Source organism: Candoia aspera, chromosome 2, assembly GCF_035149785.1.
Source record: "Candoia aspera isolate rCanAsp1 chromosome 2, rCanAsp1.hap2, whole genome shotgun sequence".
Taxonomy (NCBI): Eukaryota; Metazoa; Chordata; class Lepidosauria; order Squamata; family Boidae; genus Candoia; species Candoia aspera.
The window spans coordinates 207,220,549-207,246,523 of NC_086154.1; the positions used below are offsets into that span (position 1 = coordinate 207,220,549).

At 38.0% G+C, this 25,975-nt stretch overlaps 1 protein-coding gene across 4 annotated transcripts in view; it reads right to left on the bottom strand.

The window, feature by feature from the left end:
- AUH (AU RNA binding methylglutaconyl-CoA hydratase) overlaps positions 1-25,975 on the bottom strand; it is a 59,585-nt gene that overhangs the window by 14,486 nt on the left and 19,124 nt on the right. For all 4 annotated transcript variants that reach the window (XR_010067329.1, XR_010067330.1, XR_010067331.1 and 1 more), the window contains exons 7-9: positions 14,480-14,667; positions 3,227-3,277; positions 1,083-1,130 (exon numbers count right to left, since the gene is read on the bottom strand). Coding sequence is in view for 1 of the 4 variants with exons in the window: in XM_063295251.1 (XP_063151321.1) it covers positions 1,083-1,130; positions 3,227-3,277; positions 14,480-14,667 (287 nt within the window). In the remaining 3 variants the exon portion in view is untranslated. The remainder of the gene's footprint in view (positions 1-1,082; positions 1,131-3,226; positions 3,278-14,479; positions 14,668-25,975) is intronic.

Genomic DNA, 25,975 nt, shown 5'->3' on the forward strand with positions numbered 1-25,975 from the left:
TCCATAGTCAAAGTTTTGCTAATTATCAGCAGAGGGATAAAACTGAGAGCAGTGTTTCATATTATGTTCTTTCTGAACTGACAGTCTCTCCATGAAGAATGTACATATATAACTATTAATTTTGTCACAAGAATACAAATTATGAAGTGGTGTTGTTTCCTAATCCTGGCCTTGCAGGAAAATTAAATACTCATACAAGAACTGAATAGCAATGGATAGATCTTTACAGATTCAATTCCGAATAAACTTCTCTTAATCAAGTAAACCAACCACAACTGAGTGTCAGACAGAATAGTATGATTCAATCAGGAACAGAGAAAAAGCCCACCTCCCTCCCTTTATCCTGAAACATTTCAGAATATAGTGAAGAATCTGTCTATGGTCTAGAACTCTGCAGCAAAAGCATTCTGGGTATTAAAATCTTTGGAAATATTAAGTCTTCAAAACGTCCCAGACATTCTTGGGGTGAAAGAATTGCCTCAGTACCCACAATGCTGCTGCAGATCCAAGTGAAAACACAACAGAATAACTGTTACTTGATAAAATTTCAATGGGGAAAAAGTACAATGGTGAGGAGGACCATTACAAAGGTCTAAGTGATTACAAATTGACCTTGTACTTTAGAGGGTTTGTAAGTAGTTTAGAAATAGAGATGTTTGTACTATGAAGTCTGCATTTCTAAATAATGCTGGCATCACACACAGAAGTAGGCTGAGGTCTTATTCTTAAGTTACTTTACTGAGTCATGAGAACAGTTGTTCATTTCAACATGAGCGCTCGAACACTGTAAATGTGTACATATTTATCTGGAATTAAGTCCCACTTCTAAGTGTGTGTATGCATGTATACACACACGCACAATTGGACAGTAAATGAATAATGTTCTCATCTAACAAGTGAGGTACATGAACTGCTCAGAGCAGACATTCATAACTGCCCATCATCAGAACTGAACTGTCAACTATTTCAGTTTGATACTAGGTGATGAAATTACAATCTGCATATTACCAATATTCAAACATGGAAGGTAAGTGTGTGGAAGGGTTGGAGGGCACTGAGGAGGGATAATTTTAATTTCATACCTGAGCATAACAAGCTTCTTCAATTGCTAAACCTGTTAGTAGATCCACCTATGGAACAACAAAAATGGAATGAATTGAAAACAGTGTTGTAAATATTCTGCATACCAGCTTAAAGATGAGTTCTTACCAATAATAGTAACAGTTGAGTCTACACTTCAATAGAATCTTAGGTTCAAATTTCATAACAATGTATAACTGCTTGTAGTAGGGAACCTGTTGCAGGTTCCAACATCTCTCATCAAGGATTATGCTTGCTAGGACTAAAGGAGTTGTCACTCGGCAATATATGGAGAGTCACACATTCCCCACCATTGACATATAAAGATTTTGTACATATAAGACTTTTGTGGTACTGATCTAATTTTATTATTGTGGTAGGCCACTGACATTTTATTTCAGAGTTTTACTATGCTGAAAAAATATCCCAATTACACACAAATCTAGCTAATTTCTTCAAATTATTTTTAGAAGAATGTCAACGCACTATTTCAAGAACTTATATTCTAACTACTACATAATCATTACTCATTCATAATGCCCCTCCTTCCTTTTTGTGGCACACTGCATTCCATTTTATGACTAATGCATATGTACAATAGTAAAGTCACTGTTATAACATTTTAAAAAATAAACTAAAATGAAGTAAGAACCATATAAAACATTTATGTATACAGGGGCCACAGGGGGAAATATCTGAGTATAGTGAAATGAAATACAAGAATATGACAATTCAAGTGATCCCTTACATTTCCCCACATTTTAACAGCAGTTCAATCTTATGCCAAATTGTAAAACAAATAAGTGCATGTATCAGGATATGTTCTCCACTTACACTTAAGGGCATTTAGAGCACACAGTTTGGGCTTTCCATTTGAGGAACTATTTTGACAAAAATTTCACAAATACTTTTGTTCACTACATGTACTGTGTGCTTATGTGCTTTTCGTATTCCTTAGAAACTCTGGAATACAGAACTACCTATAAATGAGTTTATTTAAAAATAAACTCTATATATTTATACAAAGCAATATATAGATCAAAATCAGACTTTCAGAAAACTGTCACAAAATACGTCAGAAGATTAGCTTTTGGTACCCCTTATAGACGTTTTGCATAAAACAGAAAAAAATGAACCTTTGATCTATGGTTTTGATGATTAGATAGGATTATAGAAATAGAGTCATGATGTAACTTTAGAGAAAGACGCACATCTATAATTGTACTTATAACTGCTCTAAAGAAGATTGGAAGTCACTTCTTTATATCTTTTTTCCTGCTTTTCTATTTTTCTTCTACCTTTTTTCTTTTCTTTTTTTCTTCTTGCACTTTAGCTTTCTCTTTTATCTCTTCCTTTTTCTTTTTTCTTTCTTACTCCATTTTAGCTTGTATTAATTTTTTACTCTTGTTTTTAAATTTTTCAATAAAATTATATTTAAAAAAGAAGATAGCTTTTGGTCAGATGCTTTGTAGAAGTAAATAAAAGGATACTGCTTACTAAACATCTAACAAGTCTAAATGTACTATTTCTGCTGGAATATGTATCTTCAGAAAACTGGCAAGGATAGAAAATAAATACATTGTCTTTGTTCAAATAGAAGTTTGGAAGTTTGATAAAAATACGTTGTGCTCAAAATACGAATTCTAAAATGAACAAAGAAATCATAGCTTAGAGCATAAAACCAAGCAGCCTTTCTAAACTTAAGGTAAAACAACTGGAAAAAAGCTGATTCATAGTATTAACTCTTTTTAAACTGAGGACAAAGCAAGATGTGAGAGGAATCCGCACATAAGAACTGCATCCTAAACTCTGTGACGGTTGCAGGCGTATAATTTGTATTGTTCTTTGTGGGATAGGAGTGTAATACCCAAAGTTTCCATAATCTGAACCCTTTAAAATGAATTCTCTGCTACATTTTTCTTTCTGTGAGACAATGAGACCACAAGTATAGTTGTCAGGAAAAAGTTATGGATGAGATTCGGCTTTCTAATCTTTCCTTACTATGCTTACTTACTATACATTCAACTGCTGTTTTATAGATTTTGATGCATATATCTAATAATACAATTTTCACATCTACTTTGCCCCTTAAAGGAAAAGGATTAAAGAAAAAGATTAAACAGCGTGCACAAATAGGTTTTCTTACTTCCATTCCTTGATTAATAGCCAATTTTGCAACTCTCATTGCAACCGGTCCCTAAAATGAAAAAGAAATGCAAGTTTTAATACAGAAAATAAGATTTGTGATTTTAAAAAGGATTCAAGTATCAACCTCTCATTTTGTTCTCTCAGAATTCAATTGTATCAATAACTGAATTTAAAAGGAGACTGCTTGTTAAATGACACGGGCAAATGCTTTTAGACCATAACAACATTTGAGGGTAAGAATTAAGACCAAAATCTGTAACCTCATTTTGACAAGCTGACTTCAGTAAACACAATGCTGAATCTAACACTTCTATTATGTTGAATAGGCCTTTTACTCAGGATAAAAATATTTCACAATAGAATGAATGCTGCATGAGAAAACTGGAACTAATGGTTAAAGTGCTGGATTAACCATCAGATTATGAGTTCTAGTGCTTCCACAGGCACATAAACTGGCTGGGTGACTTTGAGCCAGTTACTCTCTCTTAGAGCAACCACCTCATCGGATTGTTGCTGTGGGGAAAATAGGAGGAAGGAGCATTATATACACCTCCATGAGTTGTACAAAATAAAAGTGTGATATAAATATATAAAATAAATACATGCATATACGACAGGTGTATTTAGCATGTTCAGCTAGTACTTCTATTCGTATTTCTATATGTATTATAATACTTTTTTCATTAAAATGCTGAATAATATACTACATTAAAAAAGGAACTGAAATTTTTGTGGATATTTGGGGAATGTAAAATATTGTAATTCATTGGCTAGTTTTGTGGCACCTGCTAGATGTATGAAAGCTGAACTCTTGAAAAGAATTTGGCATTTGGAAAGTGAATACCAAATAGGGCACCAGGATAAGACTTGTCTCTAAACCTGCGTGTGCGTGTACATGCATGCACACACAAAAACACTTGATTAGATCGCTTGCAATCTCCAACCCATTTTATTGTATTCATCTGTAGCTGAACATTATACAGGACAACAAAAGTGGAAATGGTTACTTAACTGTAACTACAGTTCTGCAAGCGGTCATCTATAAATTCAAACAAATGTATATGTAGAAAGTTTCTTTCTGGTCATCACAATGTGTCAGAAAAAATAATGGCCTTTTGGTACTGCTAGGTGAAGGTGAGGATAAATTTTCATGGCCACCTGATATACCCAGGAGGAAAGCTGCCAATGTTTTTATGGAGTGAATGTGAATTAGACAGCACAGCTGTAGCAAAGCTTTATGGCCCCCATTATCAGTGTAGAGAATGACGGGCCTTGAAAAATTCAAGAATAAATGTCTGTTTCAGTGAAATGGCATTGCACTGGTCAAGTAAAAATTAAAAATTAAAAGAATGAAGCAATGTTTCCAATGGTGCTCAGGGGCTGGGAGAAATGGTAAGAAGATTGAGACTATTTTGAAGAAAAAAATCTGGACAAAGGATTATCTTGTTCTATAGAAAATAAGGGAGGCCCTCCTCGTAAAACATACAATTCTATATCTCAATGATCTGATATCACAGTCATCAGAAAGTTGATAAATCAGGGTTATAGCCATGAGTTCAAAGGGTTTTAACATTAAGATAGAGAAAACAAAGGAAAGGCTGTAGACCAGAAGTGGTTGGGAATCTGAGAATAAAGAACTGCTAGGGCATCCATGAAATGCTTCACTTGTGGGTTAAGAAAAAGAGAAATACTGTTCAGCAGCAATGGAAAAAAAGAAGGGATGGCTGCAAGATATACTTTACTGAAGAGTGAGCCAAATTTTGCTATTTCATATGCAAGACCATGGGCAAAATATGGTGGCCCCAATACTGCACAGGATTCAATTGCTGCTTCTGCATTTCCATTTAGCCCTGCAGAAAGCTTCTGAGAAGCCAACAAAGCCAGTTCTATTGTCTTGGAAGAACTGCTGAATCCACACTTTAAGACTGGTTGATTGATTGTGTGTCATCAAGCTGTAAGGCAGAAGGAATTAAGATCTGGAAGGAAGACTTCTCCCTGATATATGGAGGGAAGGTCAGTTTGGTTCATAAAGCCAAAGTACTCTTAACAGATGAAACACAGCAACAGGATAAATTGCAGCTCCTGGGGCCACTGTTTGATGAGAATGAAGGTGATACAATCTCCGTTGATCTTTGCTAGGAGTCTGATCAGCAGGGCAGTGAGCAGAAACATGTATAACAGGGATCCATTCTGAGAACAAAGGAAAGTATCACAAACGTTAGGGGTCCAGCCCATCTCTGGCAAAAATTTAGGCATTGCTGTTGTCCTACTATGCAGACAAAGTGACCTTGGAATTGCCCAGTGGGATTTCCACTCATTGATGGCCATTCTGGAGACTACTGTAGAATCTTCCAGTGAGCTCAAAAAAGTCTGGCTACAGAAGCAGCCTTGGATTCCAAACTATGAGAAACTCAAATTCATTAATGTGTCTCAACACGTTCCAGCTGGACAAACCAGAATGGTCAGAATTGCATTCTCCTTATGAACATGGACACATTAGTGCAAACGTTATGTGTTGGGGAAGAAAACCCAAACATTGTCTAAAGTCCTTGTCTGGACTTGGTCAGAAGTGCCTTCATAGTTTCAATAGCTCCAAGTTAGAGATAATGGGGGACCAAGTTGATAATCTGAAGGAGATGCTAAACAGACCAAGAGGCAAAATCATCAGGTTTTGAGAAATCAGCATGAGCTTTGGTGGAGGGGATGACTCTGCAGAGTAAGGGATCACCAATTAGCACCATGAAAGATTTTGATCCCTGGAAGACCAATCATTTAATCTAGAACAGCAAGACAGTATGGAACCTACAGAAATTGGAGACACACCCTTTAAAAACAGAATGAATATGAGATAATCAACTATAATCTGAGTGAGTTGAAGGTTTCCAAGAGGAAGATCTCATTTTTGACTATCCTAATAAATAAGGAAGGTGGTCAAAAATTCTGTGGACAAGAGGACCACAGAAGAAATGGAGCAGCCTTCATAATTAATAGTAAAGTGGCTAAAGCAGTGCTTGGATACAATCCAAAAAATGATAGAATGATCTCAATTCGAATTCAGGGCAAGCCATCTAACATCACAGTGATCCAAATATACGCCCCAACCACAGATGCCGTAGAAGCTGACGTAGATGAGTTCTATGAAGATCTGCAGCACCTACTGGACTGTATACATAAAAGAGATTTTATTTTCATTAAAGGAGACTGGAATGCTAAGGTGGGCAGTCAAATGACACCTGGAATTACAGGTAAGCATGGCCTGGGAGAACAAAACGAAGCAGGACATGGGCTGATAGAATTTTGCCAAGACAACTCACTCTGCATAACAAACACTCTCTTCCAACAACCTAAGAGACGGCTTTATACATGGACTTCATCAGATGGACTACACCAAAATCAGATTGACGACATCCTTTGCAGCCAAAGGTGGCGGACATCTCTACAGTCGGTAAAAACAAGACCTGGAGCTGACTGTAGCTCCGATCACAAACTTCTTCTTGCACAATTTAGGATCAGACAATTTAGGATCAGATATGAGCTCACTAATATTCCTAAGGAATATGCAGTGGAGGTGAAGAATAGGTTTAAGGGACTGGACTTAGTAGATAGGGTCCCAGAAGAACTATGGACAGAAGTTCACAATATTGTTCAGGAGGCAGCAACAAAATACATCCCAAAGAAAGAGAAAGCCAAGAAGGCAAAATGGCTGACTGCTGAGACACTAGAAGTAGCCCAAGAAGGAAGGAAAGCAAAAGGCAAGAGTGATAGGGGGAGATATGCCCAATTAAATGCAAAAATTCCAGAGGTTAGCCAGAAGAGATAAGGAATTATTTTTAAACAAGCAATGCGCGGAAGTGGAAGAAGACAATAGAATAGGAAGGATAAGAGACCTCTTCCAGAAAATTAGAAACATCGGAGGTAAATTCCAGGCAAAAATGGGTATGATCAAAAACAAAGATGGCAAGGACCTAACAGAAGAAGAAGAGATCAAGAAAAGGTGGCAAGAATATACAGAAGACCTGTATAGGAAGGATAAGAATATTGGGGATAGCTTTGATGATGTGGTCAGTTAGCTAGAGCCAGACATCCTGAAGAGTGAGGTTGAATGGGCCTTAAGAAGCATTGCTAATAACAAGGCAGCAGGAGACGACGGCATCCCAGCTGAACTGTTCAAAATCTTGCAAGATGATGCTGTCAAGGTGATGCATGCTATATGCCAGCAAATTTGGAAAACACAAGAATGGCCATCAGATTGGAAAAAAATCAACTTATATCCCATACCAAAAAAGGGAAACATTAAAGAATGTTCAAACTACTGAACAGTGGCACTCATTTCACATGCCAGTAAGGTAATGTTCAAGATCCTGCAAGGTAGACTTCAGCAATTCATGGGGCGAGAATTGCCAGATATACAAGCTGGGTTTAGAAAAGGCAGAGGAACTAGGGACCAAATTGCCAATATCCGCTGGATAATGGAAAAAGCCAGGGAGTTTCAGAAAAACATCTATTTCTGTTTTATTGACTAGTCTAAAGCCTTTGACTGTGTGGACCATAACAAATTGTGGCAAGTTCTTAGCGGTATGGATACCAAGTCATCTTGTCTGCCTCCTGCGGAATCTGTATAACAACCAAGTAGCAACAGTAAGAACAGACCACGGAACAACGGACTGGTTTAAGATTGGGAAAGGAGTATGGCAGGGCTGTATACTCTCACCCTACCTATTCAACTTGTACGCAGAACACATCATGCGACATGCTGGGCTTGAGGAATCCAAGGCTGGAGTTAAAATCACTGGAAGAAACATTAACAATCTCAGATATGCAGATGATACCACTTTGATGGCTGAAAGCAAAGAGGAACTGAGGAGCCTTATGATGAAAGTGAAAGAAGAAAGTGCAAAAGCTGGCTTGCAGCTAAACCTCAAAAAAACCAAGATTATGGCAACCAGTTTGATTGATAACTGGCAAATAGAGGGAGAAAACGTAGAGGCAGTGAAAGACTTTGTATTTCTAGGTGTGAAGATTACTGCAGATCCTGACTGCAGTCAGGAAATCAGAAGACATTTAATCCTTGGGAGAAGAGCAATGACCAATCTCGATAAAGTAGTTAAGAGCAGAGTCATCATGCTGACAACAAAGGTCCGCATAGTTAAAGCAATGGTGTTCCCCGTAGTAACATATGGCTGCGAGAGCTGGACCATAAGGAAGGCTGAGAGAAGGAAGATCGATGCTTTTGAACTGTGGTGTTGGAGGAAAATTCTGAGAGTGCCTTGGACTGCAAGAAGATCAAACCAGTCCATCCTCCAGGAAATAAAGCCAGACTGCTCACTTGAGGGAATGATATTAAAGGCAAAACTGAAGTACTTTGGCCACATGATAAGACAGGACACCCTGGAGAAGATTATGATGCTAGGGAAAGTGGAAGGCAAAAGGAAGAGGGGCTGACCAAGGGCAAGATGGATAGATGATATAGGAGGTGATAGAGGTGACGGACTCGTCCCTGGGGGAGTTGGGGGTGTTTGCAACCGACAGGAAGCCCTGGCATGGGCTGGTCCATGAAGTCACGAAGAGTCGGAAGCAACTGAACGAATAAACAACAACTAAGTCAAAAATAGATCCTATGCCTAAAAATGAACCAATCAGGCCTGGACAATACAAATCAGTATTCTTCAATGGTGGATCCAACAGTAGCTGGAAAAGGCCATTGTGAAGATGAATTCTAGGCTGCTGGACATGGAATCTGAAACACAATAGAACTGTTGTCTCTCTCCCCTCACCCAACCTTTTTGTCCTTTCGGAAATGAATGGGGCAAAGTTCCAAGATGGCTTTGAACCTTTAATGAGCAATGAACTGAGGGATGATAATGGTGGTGAGAATCCTAGGAAGGAGTGAAGAATTCAAATGTTCTCTCACAGGGATAAGAAGCTGCCAGAGAACCTTTGGGACATGGTATGAGGCTTGGAAGAAGCTGAAGAAGCTACAATCACTTCAGGGCCTGCTGCCCTTACAGCTTGTTCCCAAAGAGAAGTATGCAAACAAGAATGATTCTGATGAACTTGTTTAGTAAATACCTAGCATGGCATGCAAATATCTAACCCACATGATTTTAACCACGGCAAAGATACAGATTAAACTCCTTAGGGCCATAAAGCTGAAGACTGGATGCCTGTAATTGAAGAACAAATTATCCCAATTAACAACTCAAGGAATTCTGAGAACAATTAAAGAAAAGGAAAAGGAAAAAGGAAAGGGAAAGAAAAAAAATAAAGTATTTAGACAAAGCAGAAGGATAATCATTTCAAGGATGAACATACTAATACTGCAGCAGTTGAAAACTAACTGAAAGGGTTTCAGTGAGAGCCACATCTAACTGCGGTACATATGGGGACAGGAGGCTCACAAAAAATTCTGAATGCTCTGGAAGATCCAGAACAGGGCTCTGCACAGACACAAAACTCATATCAGAATCACAGAGATCACAATGTAAAACAACTGTTCCACTTCGTTCATTTCAGTTTTCACCATTTATGACTGCAGTTACTATGAGGTAGATTGAAAGACTGAATTTTAAAATAAAATTCTTCTACACCCTTAAGCAGTCATACTAAGGTATTATCAAGATACATCACTCAAGATATTTCTCTTCAGATATACAGTAACAGCTGCATGGAAATGAAGTGAAGTACATTTCATCATTTTACATTTCTCAAGACTTTAATCTCCAATGAATGGCAGACAACAATTCAGAAATCATTTCTAGTGAGAATCAAGGTATTAGTATTTTACATTTAGAACAGTTTAAAAATTATTAGAAGTATGTTGTTTAAAAACTATATATTATCAGTGAAACATTTAGAATAGGTAATATACAGTACGTATACCTCCATGTACATACTGTACATCAGTATGAAATTTCATGGAATATACACTATTGGTTCCCTAGACTTACAGTCTTGGGGGACTTCAATCTGCCTTCCCTGAGGTGGCTCAGGAGTTCATGGCCACCATGATAGCCATGATACTATCCCAGGTCATCCAAGGCCCAACATGGGACAGTGGTCACACCCCAGATCTGGTTTTGTCGGAGCAGTGGCAACATGATCTGGAATTGGGGGAGCTTTCAGTGTCTCCCCTGTCATGGCCAGATCCTGCCCTGGTAACCATGAGATTCTGTGGCACTGCCCCCAGCCGCAGGGAGGCAGAACCTATTAGATCGGTCTGCCCTGGTGACTGATGGACCTGGATAGGTTCCAGAGGGAGCTGGGGGTTATTCCTGAAGATCTGCTGCCTTGGATCAGATTGTGCCCATGCAACTTCTCCCCTCTCGTGGATGTCATCAATTCCCGTAAGTTACAGAAATGATGAGGGAGATAAAACGGGAGAAGAGACATCTAGAGTGCCAGTGGAGGTCAATGAGGGACGAACTTATCACTTTTTGGCCTTTTGGCTAAGATCAAGCACAGAACACAATCAAACATGTATAAGAGCTGCTATTAAGGCCGGCCTTTTGGAGGTAAGAGTGGCGAATAGACAATACTTCTCCACTCTTACTGCGTCTGTGGATAGCCATCTGGCAACCTTGTTTAAAGACACGATCCCTCCTGGGAAAGGACTTGGAGGTGCACCTACAAGGCCAGGTGGAAGAATTTGCAGAACATCTGTCAGACAAAATCACTCAAATTCATTCCATGTTGGATGCCAGCTTTGATATAGGTCTGAGGAAGATGACTGGGGTACAGTCTTGCCGAGTTATCTGGGAACAGTTTGATCCTGTTGAGCCTGAGGAAGTGGACAGGGTCCTTATGACTGTGAGCTCAGCCACCTATTCTGATAGGAGGTGTCATGTGGTTGGATCCTAGTGGTGGTTAATTCTTCCTTGAGGGAGAGGTTTGTTCTGCCGCCCCTTAAGGAGGCATTGGTTCACCCCCTCCTCAAGGAACCATTGCTGGATCCCACTATACTGGACAACTTTCGCCAGTGACTAACTGCCTTTTTTAGGGAAGGTTGTGGAGAAGGTAGTTGTGCAACAGCTTCAGCTACACTGTTGTAAAGTGGATTATATGGACACCTTTCTGCTGGGATTCAGGCACGGGCATGGGACAGAGATAGTGTTGATCATGCTGTTGGATGATCCCTGGTGGGAACAGGACAGGGGTACTGCATCTGTCCTTGCTCTTGACCTCTCGGTGGCCTTCAGTACCATCAACCATGGTATCCTTCTGAATCAGCTCCATGGGCTGGGAGTGGGCAGCACAGTATTGCACTGGTTTGCTTTCTTTCTACAGGACCAGTACCAGTCAGAGTTAATTGGGAGAGGTCCCACCCTCAACCCCTATTATGTGGGGTTCCACAGGATTCAGTACTCTCTCCACTCCTATTTAATATCTACATGAAGCTGCTGCGAAAGATCATTCGTTGCCTTGGGGTGAGGTATCATCAGTATGCCAATGATACCCAGTTATACTGTATATCTTCACCCCTGGTGAATTAAGCAATGCCGCTGATGTCTTATCCCAGTGTCTGGAGGATGTGGGGGTCTGGATGGGGAACAACCGGCTTCAGCTGAACCCTGGCAAGACTTGAGTGGCTCTGGGCTTTTGAGCCTACTGGATCTGGGAATTTACCATCTTTGGTACTAGATGGGGAAGCATTACCTCAGACAGACCCGGTGTGCAACCTGAGGGTCCTTCTACACCTTCAACTCCTGCTTGAGGAGCAGGTGGCAGTCATGGCTAGGAGGCCTTTGCACACCTTTGTGTTGTGTGCCAGCTGTGCCCCTTCCTGGACTTACTGTCACTCATGCCCTAGTCACCTCCAGAATGGATTACTGTAATGCGCTCTACACTGGGCTGCCCTTGAGGAGCGTCCAAAAGCTTCAGTTGGTGTAGAATGCAGCTGTACAGACAGTTAAGTCTCTAGGATGGTTACACTTCTGGTCCATGAGCTGCACTGGTTGCCAATTTGCTTCCGGGTGAAATTCAAGGTGCTGGCTTTGACCTTTAAAGCCCTACATGGCATGGGACCAGGTTATTTGAAGGACAGTCTGTTCTCCATTACATCTACCTGTCCAATCAGGTCCAGCAGAAGAGGTATGCTCTGGGTCCCATCTGCTAAGAAGCTCCATCTGGTGGGACCCAGGAGATGTGCCTTTTCTGCTGTAGCCCCACCCTCAGAAAGATCATTCCCCCTGAGGTGAAGTTAGCCCCATCAATGTTAGCCTTCAGGAAAGCCTTGAACACATGGTTCTTCCATCAATCCTGGGGATCCCATGGCAAGCCTGCAAAGTGGTTATATGAGGCTAAATGATGGTTGTTCTCCCACTATCTTGGGGTTGTTTTATGTTTTTATTCTTTCATATTTTTATTTTTTTATTTTTGTTGTTATTTATATTTAATGTTTTTAATATTGTGATGGTTTTAATTGTTATTCTGTTTGTAAGCCACCCAGTCACTTTTTATGAGATGGGTGGTTATATAAATTTGCCAGATAAATAAATAATATTGGTAAATGATGAAGAATTCTAAAATGAAAAGGAAACAAAAGCTATTTCAACTGACAATTAAGATGTTATTTTTTAAAGAAACTACCTAACAGCCCCTTTTATTACCATGCCAACTGACAATTAAGATGTTATTTTTTAAAGAAACTACCTAACAGCAACATTTTCTCTTATTTAACTTGCATTTTATTTAGAACAATCAATGAATTTCAAAACTCATCTCAATTTCTTTTAACCCTAAGTTCACATGTTTACCCATATAGTTATGAATTGTTGTTATAAAGTGATCATGTTCAGCATGGTTTCGTTCAACTTTCAGCTATTCCTTTATTCATAATATCCAGCAAAAACAATATCTAATATTGCTTAAAGTACAAAAGCATTATTAAACAATACTGAATAGGAAGGAGTATTTAAAAAGTTATTTTTGAAAAATACTTTCTGGAATTAGTATTTGCCAGATTGAATCATCAGCTTAACTACACGCATCAAATAGACTGAAGTTAGTAGAGAGATCCAAGTTCACATCTTCACAAACCTATTGAACATACTGGCTGGTAGCTGTGTTGATTCAACTGCAGAAAACAAAAACAGTCTCTTGCCCCATATTAAAAAAAACAGTGAAAACTAGAGCATAAAAAGATCGCACACAAAAACCTATAAACTTACAGCTTTAATGAAAATACAGACTGTCTAATCATTCTAGCAACTTTTAAGAAACCATAATAGACAGAACTGGAGAATCAGATATTCAATTTAATTTACCCTTTAATATATCTAGCATTAGTGTTATATTAATATGGAAATGTATTAGTGGGATAATACAGTGGTAAGTATTATGATTTGATATCTGATATAAAGACCCCCGCAGAAGGTAACAAAATAGATTGTGATCATATACCAGATAGTTCATCCTAAGGAATTTTAAAATGTACTCTGTAAAGCTGCTTGGGAGCGTGAAGATGCGGACCTTTGACAAGGACAGTGCTAGACCTGCTATACTTGACAACAGGACAGAAAATGTTCTTTTACCCATTCTTTGCTAAACATGTGTTAAAGTTACAAATAATGGTTCTTCTTAACTAAATATCCAGCTCAGTAAAAACCACAATAATATTTTATCATTATCTAGGTAATATTTTAATAATATCTAGGTAATAATCAAATAGACATTACATTTATAAAGGGCATTATCTAATATATAAGGCTACATACCTAAATACATTTGTAAGTATACGCTTCCCATCAGCTAATGGAATCAGTATTTAGAATTTGGGCTATAAAGTGCCTCTTCAATACTTTTTGCTGATTAATTTAGATTTTAATTTACTTTGGGAAGCTAAATTAGGAAGCCTAGAAACAAAAGAATTTTTAAATTTCCATAGTAAGATGCCTTTTTCTAATAACAGCCTCAGAAAGAAAAGGATGGGTACTAAGCAAAATCGCCAGTTAAAGTGCAAAAGCTTAAATAATATCAAAACCCTCCAAAGTTTATCATTAATTCAATATTTTAAGTTTTGTAGCAAAATCCTAGATGGATGAATAATATGGCTATAATGACCACCAAGTAACGATTATAACTATTATATATATATAAACTATTATAACTGATGAATATAAGATCTGGTTGTTTAATAATGGTGAGCTTTCAGTACAGTTTATGGTAATAATTTGTTTTAGCTTTCCCAGTTCTTGTCCTGCCATTTATTGCAACAAAATGGCAAAATAAAGAATGCCATCCATTTAGATTGTACCTGAGGTAAAAATTCTCTTGCCAGGGCTAAAGCTCTTCTATAGGCAGCATCCCCTGCTTCATTCTGTTCAACCACATGACCGATCAAGCCTATTGATTTAGCTTCTTCACCGTCAACTACACGAGCAGAAAATATTAATTCTTTTGCCAGAGACACACCAATTGTACGAGGTAGTCTTTGCGTCCCACCTGTAGTTCAGGAAATGTGAGAGAAAACACAAATATTGATGCTATGGAGTACCATCATGTTTCGTATATTAAGCTTTAAAAGTGTGACTGATTAATGAACTTAAGAGTGATTTTGCCACAAAATATAAGCTAAGTAAAAATTCAAGTACTGTAAGAAAATACTTACGTATCTAAACCAGAACATAATATACATACGACCTCTTTTCTTTCTCAAGGACAAGCACATATATCCAATTTTAACAGGTCATCTTCACTCAGCAACCAACTTCCCAGCATAGAAAATAGATTAAACCTATTTATAAGAGTGCATCTCATTCTCTCACTCATCAATAATAAAAGAAATTATAGAAGCCGCTATTTGGCCCAATAACAGAAATAACTTTAGTTTTCATTAACTAACAGATCAGTACACTGTATCATCTAGACATCAGCTACAGTCAAACAAACTGGTCTACATTGCTGATGGTTGTTCGGCAATGATAACATATAAGAGTCACTTACTGCACTTAATTAAAATATGCTTAAAGGAACTGTAAACTGTGTATCTACTTTATTGGTATGTGAACAATACATGCGTAAATATTGTACTTCTATGACAGCAATATAAAAAATTCCAACTTCTACTAATGATTAATCCACAATCATCAGTCAGAACATAAGTCACAAATGAAAATATATAATTATTCAAAGGGCAAATGAAAATATATAATTGTTCACTCAAAAATTGTCACATTTCTAATAGTTTTTAATAGTACCTATACTAAATGCATAATTCCTTGCTAATGGCAAAGACAGTATCCATTACTATCAATTACATGGCATAGGGCCTGCCTATCTCACTTAGCATCTCCTTGACCAATTCGATCCTGCATTGTTGGCACGCTCTGGGTTCCTTCAATTAAACGATATCGTCTATAGGGACCCCAGAACCATGCCTTCTCTATAGCAGTGCCTGCCCTCTGGAACAAGGTTCCCCCCCCCCCCGAGATCCGGATGTTGGTAAGGAGTATTCCCACTATCTGGAGGATAACGTTGCTCAGATTCGTTCGTAGTTGAACTCTGACTAGGCCAATCCAAGTGAGTTGCCCAGGGCACAGTCTGTGAGGTTATCTGGACTGAGTTTGATTTTGTGATACCTAAGGAAGTGGACAAGGTCTTTTTGTCTATTAGTTCAGCCACACTGGTTAGATCCTGGACTGTCCTGGGTTGTTAAGGTGACCCATGGGTAACCAAGGGATGGGTTCATGTGGTGATATCTACCTCTTTGAGGGAGTTGTTCTGCTGGCCTTAAAGGAGGCAGTGGTACACCCCTCCTCAGGAGGTCATCGCTGGATCCCTCCATTCTGGACAATTACATTCCAGTCTCCAAATTCCCCTTTGTGGTGAAGGTTGTAGATAAGGTGGTCAAGCAACAGGTACAGAGGATCTTGGAGGAAATGGATTACCTAGGCCTGTTTCAGGTGGGTTTCAGACTGGGGTACAATATGGAGACAATGCTACTCATGCTTGTCAGTGCTTTGCAGAGCTTGGATGGGGGTGGTGCATCCACCCTGGTGCTCCTTGATCTCTCAGTAGTATCATTCTGGACTGGCTGCAGGGGTTGGGAGTGGAATGTACTATGTTGCAGTGATTCATCTCCTTCCTTAGTGGTTGGTTCCAGTTGGTGTTGACGGGGGGAGAGTTGTGCCTGCGGCCCCTCATTTGTGGGGCGCCTCAGACCTCAACGCTCTCCCCTCTCTTGTTCAACATCTACATGAAACCATTGGCTGAGGTCATCCATCCGTATGGGGTTAAGTATTATCAGTAACAACCCCAGGCTGTGCAGGTAAAGCTGTTTATGCACTAACCCAGTGTCTGGAAGCTGTTTGGATCTGGATGGGTCAGGGCAGACTTCAGCTCAATCCTGCCAAGACTGAGTGGCTGTGGCTGTTTTGCCCTCCAGGGTAAGGAATGTTTCTATTCTTGGTCTTGGATGGAGTAGCACTTCCCCATTCTAGACAGGTGCGTAACTTGAGAATCCTTCTGGACTTGCAGCTACTGCTCAAAGAGCAGAAGGCTGCTGTGGCCTTTGCACAGGTTCATCTTGTGTGCCAGTTGCACCCCTTCCTTGACTGGGAGGCCCTTCAGACAGTTATTCATGTCCTGGACACCTCACGACTTGATTATTGCAATGTGCTCTACGTAGGGCTGTCCCTGAAGACCATCCAGAAGCTGCAGCTGGTATAAAATGCAGCAGCACAAGCAGTTATGGGTGACTCCTGGTATGCCCATGTGTCACTACTGCTATGTGAGCTACATTGGTTGCCAGTCAGCTTCTGGGTGCAATTCAGGTCATTACCTATAAAGTCCTTTATGGGATAGAGCCAGGATATCTGAGGGTCCACCTATCTCTTTTTCTACCTGCCCAGTATGTTATGGCACAGTGAGTATGTTCCAAGTCCCTTCTATTAAATGTTGTCATCTTATGGGACTGAGGAAACATGCCTTTTCTGTTGTGCCCCCATCCTCTGGAACAGCACCCTCCCCGAGAGATACAGACAGTACTCTATCCCCTAAGGTTATGACAAGCACTTAAGACCTGGCCTTGGTCTCAGGCCTAGGTTGATGTGCCTGTGGGGTTGATGTGTTTTGGTTAGGTTTGTTATGGTTTGATTGTTTTAGTCTGGACTCCATTTGGGGTTGTATGCTTCTAACTGTTTTTATTGATTTGTACTTGTAAGCCACCGAGAATCTATGGGAGTGGGTAGCTATAATAAATTTAAATAAGTAAATTAATATTACTAATGGCATATTTTGGGGGAGATGGGCAGTAATAGAAAATTGGAAAATAAATAAATAAATAAATTTTGGCTAGTATACCACAACATAACCAAAGCCCAGTTTTACCCTAAGGACACTCATACTATTCTGTGCAAGTTTGGATGTACAGTCTTACAGACTGCCTTATAAACCAACAATTTTTTGTCTGCGTCCCATCAACTGGGAGCCATAGATAGTGTACTGACATACAGGACGTATTGAATATGAGAAATTTTATGTACTTCTAATCATTCAGATAAGGCATATGATAAAGTTGCAAGCTTGAATTATGGAATGTTTTGCTTGAGTATGGTGCTGAAGGATAGTTGCTCAATGTGGTAAGAGCAATATATTACAGAGGTAAAATATGCATGAAAATAAATGGAATGCTCAGCAAATGGTTTCAATATTGAGCAGGGAATAAGACAAGGATGTGAGAAGTCCTTGTTTAATGAATTTATGTATAATTGTATGACAGCCAGTTTAGTATAATGGTTAAGGTACCAGGCTAGAAACTGGGAGACCGTGAGTTCTAGTCCCACCTTAGGCACAAAGCCAGCTAAGTGACTTTGAGCCAGTCACTCCCTCTCAGTCCTAGAAAGAAGGCAAAAGCAAATCAGTTCTGAAAATCTTGCCAAGAAAACTGCAGAAACTAATCCAGGCAGTCACCAGCAGTCAACACTGACTCAACACCAACAAGAAATATCATAATTTACTAAAATACATCCTTATTGCAGCAAGAATAAATTTTGCCCAACATTGGAATAAAGACATAATTCCAACAATATCTGATTGGGAACTTAAACTTGGAGAACATGAAGCAGTGGCAATATTAACAATATATATTCACAACAGAAGTTTAACCAAATGTAAGCAAGAATGGTCACATTATCGAGCAGCATGGCAAATATAACCATTTATAGTTTGGCTTCTAAGGGGGCCTAAATGTTTATAAATATTGTAAATTAGCAGAAGCACAAAAAGGGGGAAGTTAAAAACCAAATAGCCTTTTTTTCCTCTTTCTTTTTAGTTGTTGTTGCCTATTTTGCTTTGTCTATCTTTTTTTTCTCAACATGCACAAACAATAATAAGTAATAATACAGGGCAGACTTTAGTATTAAGTAATCAGCTTAAGACAGAAACCTTTATAGTACAACAAATATTTTGATATAATATGCAGCTGCTTCCTAATGTTATATTCAGCTTTGGATGTAAAAGCTAAATAATCTTATACTTATTTCTTTTCTTCCTAGCGTTTTTCCGGCAGATGTGGCATCTGCTTCTTCAGATCAACTGAATATTGATCCGTTGCTTGCAAGGGGAATTAACCAACTGGCTTGTCACTCGAGCCTGACATCGTGGGCTGAGAGGGGCTGACTGGCCCAAAGTCAGCTGGCTTTCATGCCTAAGGCAGAACTAAAACTCAGTCTCCTGATTTCTAGCCTAGAGCCTTAACCACTAGAGCAATCTGGCTCTCCAATGTTATGCTTATTAGCACTGACATTTTAATCATAGTTAATACTAATACCATCTCTTTTTTCTACCTTTAATGATCTAAGTTATCTAAACATTAACAGTGTTAAAAATCTCTAGTTAACACTGTAAAAATACCATGGTATTGAAATAATATAATGTATTACATATGACTCAAAGGGACTAAAAAAGAAAAACTAAGAAATGCTTGTGATGACATGTAGATGTCTGTTGGTTGGGTACATGAAAGTATGTGTGTATGCAGATGATGCCATATTGCTGGCTTAGAACCCAAATAATTTACAGTGAATATTAGACAAACTGTATGATTCAACAAGGAGTATGGTTCTGGATAGAGAAATGGAATGATTTCAAGTTATACAAAGATGGCAACTAATAGAGCAAGTAGATGAATTTGAGTACCTTGTAAAAAGGGAGAACAGATGGAAATAGTTTAAGATGTTGAATCCTTGGTAGAAAAGTAGTGAATAACATGCAGTCTTTTGCACAGAATGAATGTTTGTTGAAATAAAAGAAAATGGATGTATATAAAACTGTTTCTGCCCACTTTGTTAAATGGAAGTGAGAGATGGATATATCAAAGAACATATAAAGCACTTAAAGCGTTCTGTGTGGCAGAACAAAGAGAGGTTCAAAGATACATTGGTGGTGAGCGATTGCAGATTGAATATAAAAGTGAGTGACCTGAGCAGACTAAATATGTTGGTTGTATTGAGAGAACAAATGAAGATTTCAAATAAATATTTGAAAGAAGAATGAATCAGTTGAAAGGAAGGAAGGAAAAGACTGAGAAAGTCATGGTTGGATGGAGTTGATGAAATCTTGAAAAAGAGGTGAGAAACTTGGCAGTGTGCGCATTGATATATGGACATGATAGAAGCAATGATGATTTGCAAAGACAAAAAGATCAGGAGAGATACACTGAATTAGGTGAATATAAAATGGTTTCAATTATGTTTTCTTTTTCTTATGTCATCCTTTAATTTCTTTAGTTTCCCATTTCTTACGGTTGCTGGGGTCTGTATGAAGCTGCATTCACATGCTGAAAAAGGATCTTTCTATTCTAACATGAAAGGTGAAGTGATCCAGGGTACCTAGACTCAAGATAGCAAATGTGTAATGTTTTGAAAATAAATAAATAAATACATAAATAAATATAGGGGCACTGAATAGGAATATGTTGCTAATATACACTGGGGATTCAAGCAAGAGGTAAGGTGGAAAGAAGAGCAACTAATATTACTGCTAATGTCAAAACTACCACCTGACTAAACCTATAGAAGGTCTTTGTATCTGAAGCTTTCTTGTTGGAAGAGAAAAAAAAGTTAAAACATGAACCAATTAACTAAAGATTGATACTGCCTGATTTGTACCCCATGAAATAGTCATAATGGACAGAACGTGCATTAGGATGTTCATCTAACAGTGCCTGGGATTGGCAATTGGTAATCATTCCCAAATGTAAATAAATGTAAGATATCAGAAACACTAGACACTTCTTAAAATGTTATTACATTTCTAGTTATAAGAGATCATAGCATGTAGAACTGAATCAGCAACACTGAATTACCAGCTATCTTTTTTCTTAACATTTTACTGACTTTGCCACATTAACAACCAGCAGATTTATTTATTTATGTTATTTTTATCCCCAGTTTATTATTTTTATAAATAACTCAAGGCAGCGAACATACCTAATACTCCTTCCTCCTATTTTCCCAACAACCCTGTTGATAAGACTATAATGGAAATAACATGATGCTTTATACCAATGTTTTTTATTTTGTTTTATAAAGTTCTACAATTCTTTAATACTAGATACCTCAAACCCTTTTCTTTATTAATAAAAATACAGGTAGTCCTTGCTTAACAACCATTCGTTCAACAACCCTTCAAAGTTATGATGGCGCTGAACAAATGGTAGTTACAATCAGTCCTCCAAGTTACAGCTGTTGTGTCACCCCCTGCGATCATGTGATCAAAATTTAGGTGCTTGGCAGCCTGCCCGCATATACGACCACAGCATGTGCTTCAACTCCCCTCCCCTCCCTCTCTCTCCCCATCTCTGCCTTTTGGCCACCCTGCACTCTGCCGCCCCTGCCACCCCATCCCAGCTGACCTTTGCGTTCTTCTTCCTGAGGCTGAGGAGGCTGGGCACACCTCATCATCTGCAGGAGGAAGAACGCAAAGTTCAGCTGGGACGGAGTGCAGGGTGGCCAAAGAACACAAAGGTCAGCAGCTGAGTGGCCAAAAGGGCAGAGATGGGGGGGGGGGGAAGATAGATGGGTGGAAAGAGTTGAAGCAGAGGCAAGCACAACAGGGTGGCAAAGCCTCATCTGCCAAAGGGAGCTCACCGGGCCCAGCTGGGGAGGAGGCAGCAGGATGGAACTGTCAGTTTGTGCAGTGCAGAAGTGTGAGGTCCTTGCCTAACAACGGTGTGATCCTTGCCTAACGACCACAACCGGGACTACCAGAATTGCTGTCGCTAATCAGTGTGGTTACGTGATGTTTTGCCTAATGACTGCTTTGCTTAGTGACAGAAATTGCGGTCCTAATTAGGATTGTTAAGCAAGGACTACCTGTAATTTATGTATGTATGTAAATATACTCTGTTGGCAGAGAACTACACTTAACTGCTAGAAAACTTTTAAAAACATATTTTAATTAAAATAATAAAGAAAGAAGCCTAATTCTGATCAAAAATCAAAACATAATGGTAAGGAAGAAAGTCAGAAAACTAATTAAAAAGACATTAAATTTAAAGTGATAAAGGTTAGAATTCTAATAATAGTGTCACCAAATGGTTTATGTATTTCTGAGTAGATATGCACAAAATTGTGCTATTAGCCTTAAGGAAGAAAAATTGAAGCACATGGAAAAATATATTTTATTAAAACTGGTATTCTACTTCAATTCTCAGAAAATATTTGATTCTTTCATATATTATTTTGACACGTTGGATTTTTTAAAATGAAAAATTACTACCATTGCTATTATATCACTAGTTTATGTTACTAACTAAATGTCTTGATATTACTTATTAGAAATTAAATCAAATGTTAGTACAGATTAGACTGTTTCAGAAATAATTGGAAATAATGGTACTACTGTGTTAAATTATAGTCATTTATCAATAATTACTTGGTCAGCCTCAACTCAAAATATTAGGAGCTCTATTTTATAAGTGCTTCATATTCCAAATTACTTTCTAAACTGCAGTTAATCACATGAAACCTAACTTTTATTATAAAATATTTATTACAATTTTTTCCCACAATAGGCATGCCATTATTAGACTTAACTGATATCTTCACAACATAAGGTTAACAACCAATGAAACATTTCAACATTTTTAATGAAGTAATATAGTACTATAACAATATATTTTGTGTTCCAGCTGATTCAATTAATACTCCTTACCTAATAGATCAGGTTATAAAATTAAATAATATACCAAATAATAAACATTTCATATCCAACAGGACTTTCAGCATTGGTTTCATTTATGTGATATTCAGTAAACGTAATTATATAAAACCCAGCAATTACTAAATACTGTGGAGAATTACTGGATTTTTATTTGATATATTATGTATCTATTTTTAAATACACAGCAAAAATAATCAAACAAAAGTATGTATTAAGTCATTTTGATCTTTTATTTTAGTAATCAAACTAAGTTTAAGCTGAATTTACAGAGAAAGAATAAGAATCAAAGAATAAGATTTCCCTGTCTCCACAACAACTGTTACTCTGAGGCAACTTAAATACCCATTGAAAGGTACATCTTTCTCTTTTATGTTACAATACGGCCAAAATTAAGAACCTTCATATAATCACATCTCTACCATTTCCTTTGGGGTTTAAAAATTACTTTTATAGTATAATACAACATTATTTTTATAGTAGAATAAAAAATTATTTTTATACTACAACACCAACGAGAAAAAATACAATAGTGGTTATACAGTAATAGAAGACACACTACATATATTGGTATTTATTAAAATAAAATAAAATAAAAAAGGGAAAAATAGTTTTAAAAATCTATATACTTTCCATGTAGCATCAATATACAATTAATTCAATCCTTTTTTAAATAGTAATTTTATTAAAGATTATAATTACATTATTAAAAACTAATACAAACTAAAAAAATAAAAGAGCAGAAGATGCAGAAAGAAAAAGGAAAAAACAGAAATAGGAAAGTAAGAATAAAGAAAAAGAAAAGAAATATATAAAGAAGTGACTTCCTACCTTCATCACAAGTATAAACAATTTTAGTAACTTATCACCTCCTCTTAAACTACAACAAATCATCTCTTCTTCCCATATCCCATCTTTTATCTATAAACAAATCCACAAAGCATCATCATTTCAGTCCTGGTGTCAGCAAAAATCCATTAAGGATTACCAGAAATAACAACGTATCTATTTTAACCTTGATCATATAAATCAACTTTATATTCCTTCCTTTTACTTATAACAATCTTAATCTTTAGTCCATTCATATAATGTCATAGAACTTTATTTCTTTTCATTTTTTCTTTGTCTCTTCTCACAAGATTCTTCAAAAGTTTAACAAGCCTCTTCTGTAAATCCAATACAGAAAAATTATCCAGGTCATTCTCTTGGATTATTGTTTGTATATCCCTTTTAATTAGTAAACACCAGCTGGTTTCTTCTGTATGTTCAATGTAACATCTTTTTCCAAGTCATTCTTGTAGCCTTTCATTTCTAAATCCACTTTCAACTCAGTCTTGATCTTGTCAGGTAAAACCTGTTCCTCTTCCGTAACAACTTTTAGACAGTCTCTCCATAGAGGCAGATGTCTCTGTTGACACTATCAATATGAACTTCTGAGTCCATTTTTCAAAAACATCCCTCAATATGTCCAATGTTAGAATATTTTGCTTCGTTCTGTAATTGTAAGTCAAGTTTTTGTGTTCTTTTCCTTTAATTATAATCTTTAGTTCCCTCTAGTATCCAATTTTTAAAATCTTATTTTTTTAAGAATTCAGAACAAAAGCATTTTCCCACAGGAAAGATTCTTTATAATTAATTCCAAAATCTTATTACAAATTATCTAGATCCTTACTCCATTTGTAACTTTCTGAAATCAAAAATTTAATCACCCTTTTGCTGTGTACTGCAGAAAAAAAAATTAACTCCTTAAACTTGTATTTAAAACTTCTTTCGCTAAGGATTGAAGGCAACTCACCTAGTGCTGTAAAAGTTGTCAATCTAAAGGTTCCAAATAGTTAAAAAGCATTTAACAAGCAATTTCCAAAAGTGATTAGAAAAGGAAGTATGCAAACCCAGTGTCCTTTTAAAGACACCAACCACGATTTGAGCAAGATGGCTATTCCCTCATCACCCAGAGCTCTAAACCTGCCAGAGACTTATTTTTTGTAGTCGCCTTGCGAGAAACGGCTCTCTGGAGCACTTGTCCGGAGAGGTTTCGAAGAGGCAGTCTACTCACCAGATCTTCATTACACCGTGGTTGTCTCCTCTGCTTTTCATGGAGCCATCTTCAGTCCACCATTTATTACTCCGGAAGTCTTCACAATTAATTCAATCCTTAAGATTATCATTCCCCCCAAGTCCTGCTGTGCTACCTCCTAATAGGCTACCTCCTATTCCTGGGAGGGATAAGCAAAGAACGTTGGGAGTGTATGCCAGCAAGGTCACCCAAGGGTGAAGGTCATCCCAGCTGCCCAGCTAAAGCAAGCCAGTTGCCAAGTGCCCAAAATGAGATCATGTGACCGCAGGAGGGATGGTGTGACATTTTGCAATGCTCGGAAGCATTCCAAGGCCATTGTAACTTCGGACCGTCGTTAGACAGTCGTAAGTCGAGGACTACCCATTTTCATACAGGAGCAACAACTGTTGAAGAAAAGAAAAAGAAAAAAATGACAAGGTTGTTTCAAATCAGATAAATGCAAAAGCTGGAAGAATTCCACTTCAGAGAATTTCCACAGCAGAGGTTGTACATTTCTAAATCTCTTCTCCCAGAAGAAAGACAGGAGATTGCTGGATATTTCTTTTTTTAAAAAAAGCATTTAAGCTTCTTGTTTTTCTGCCAAAGGACAAGATTGCCTCTTGCTCTTAATCTTTAAGCATCCAGTATCTCAAGTTTAAAATCAGTAATCAGGGACTTCCAGTGGGGACATGGCAGACTGAACAGCTGTGCCAGCGGGCTCAACAGGCAGAACTGACAACGCGGCAGTTTCTTCGGGCTCAGGCAGGTTTTTCCTGAAGCCTAGGAGTGTTTTTCCGGAAAATCGCCCCACCTGTCCTCCGGATGGCTACTTGCAGCCAGAAGATCAGAAACAGCATTCACACTTGACTGGTAAGAACTAGCTGGGAGACTGGGACATCACCATTTCCAAGCTGCGCTGTAGTCTTAAAGGGACACTAAGACCAACCACCCCATTTCTAAATCACCCAATTTATATTTCTTTTAAGTACGTGTACCCTAAGAAAGGCTTTCTACAGCGAGGAGAAGCGGGTTCTCTTGGTGCATATTGTTATTTTTGGGATCAATTTTTTTTAAAAATTCTTTTTAGGTTTTGGACTTCGTTTTCCATCCAAATATTAAGGAGGATTGAGAGTAAATAATTGTCAACCTGTTATTATTATTGTACTAAATTTGAAGATATTAGCATTTTCCTACACGTTGAATCGGCTGTTTTGAACTTTCAGTTTTCTGCTTCTACTTTCCCTGGGGAACTGTCTGCATATTGCACTTTCGCTTGTGTAAACACATTCCAGAATTCTTTCATATCTTCGACTTTTGCTGGTTAAGCTCCTAGGGGGCACCATAATCTACTGCTTGAGACATGGAGGATTTTAAACAGACTTTCTCTGACTTCCATCAAGATTTTAAACAGATTCTTTCTGATTCAGTTTTTATGCAAGGCATTCAGGACACTGTGGAAAATATGAGGTCTAAAATGGTCATCTGCCTGGGGATGAAACTGAGGAATTTAACAGCGACAGAAATGTCTCATCT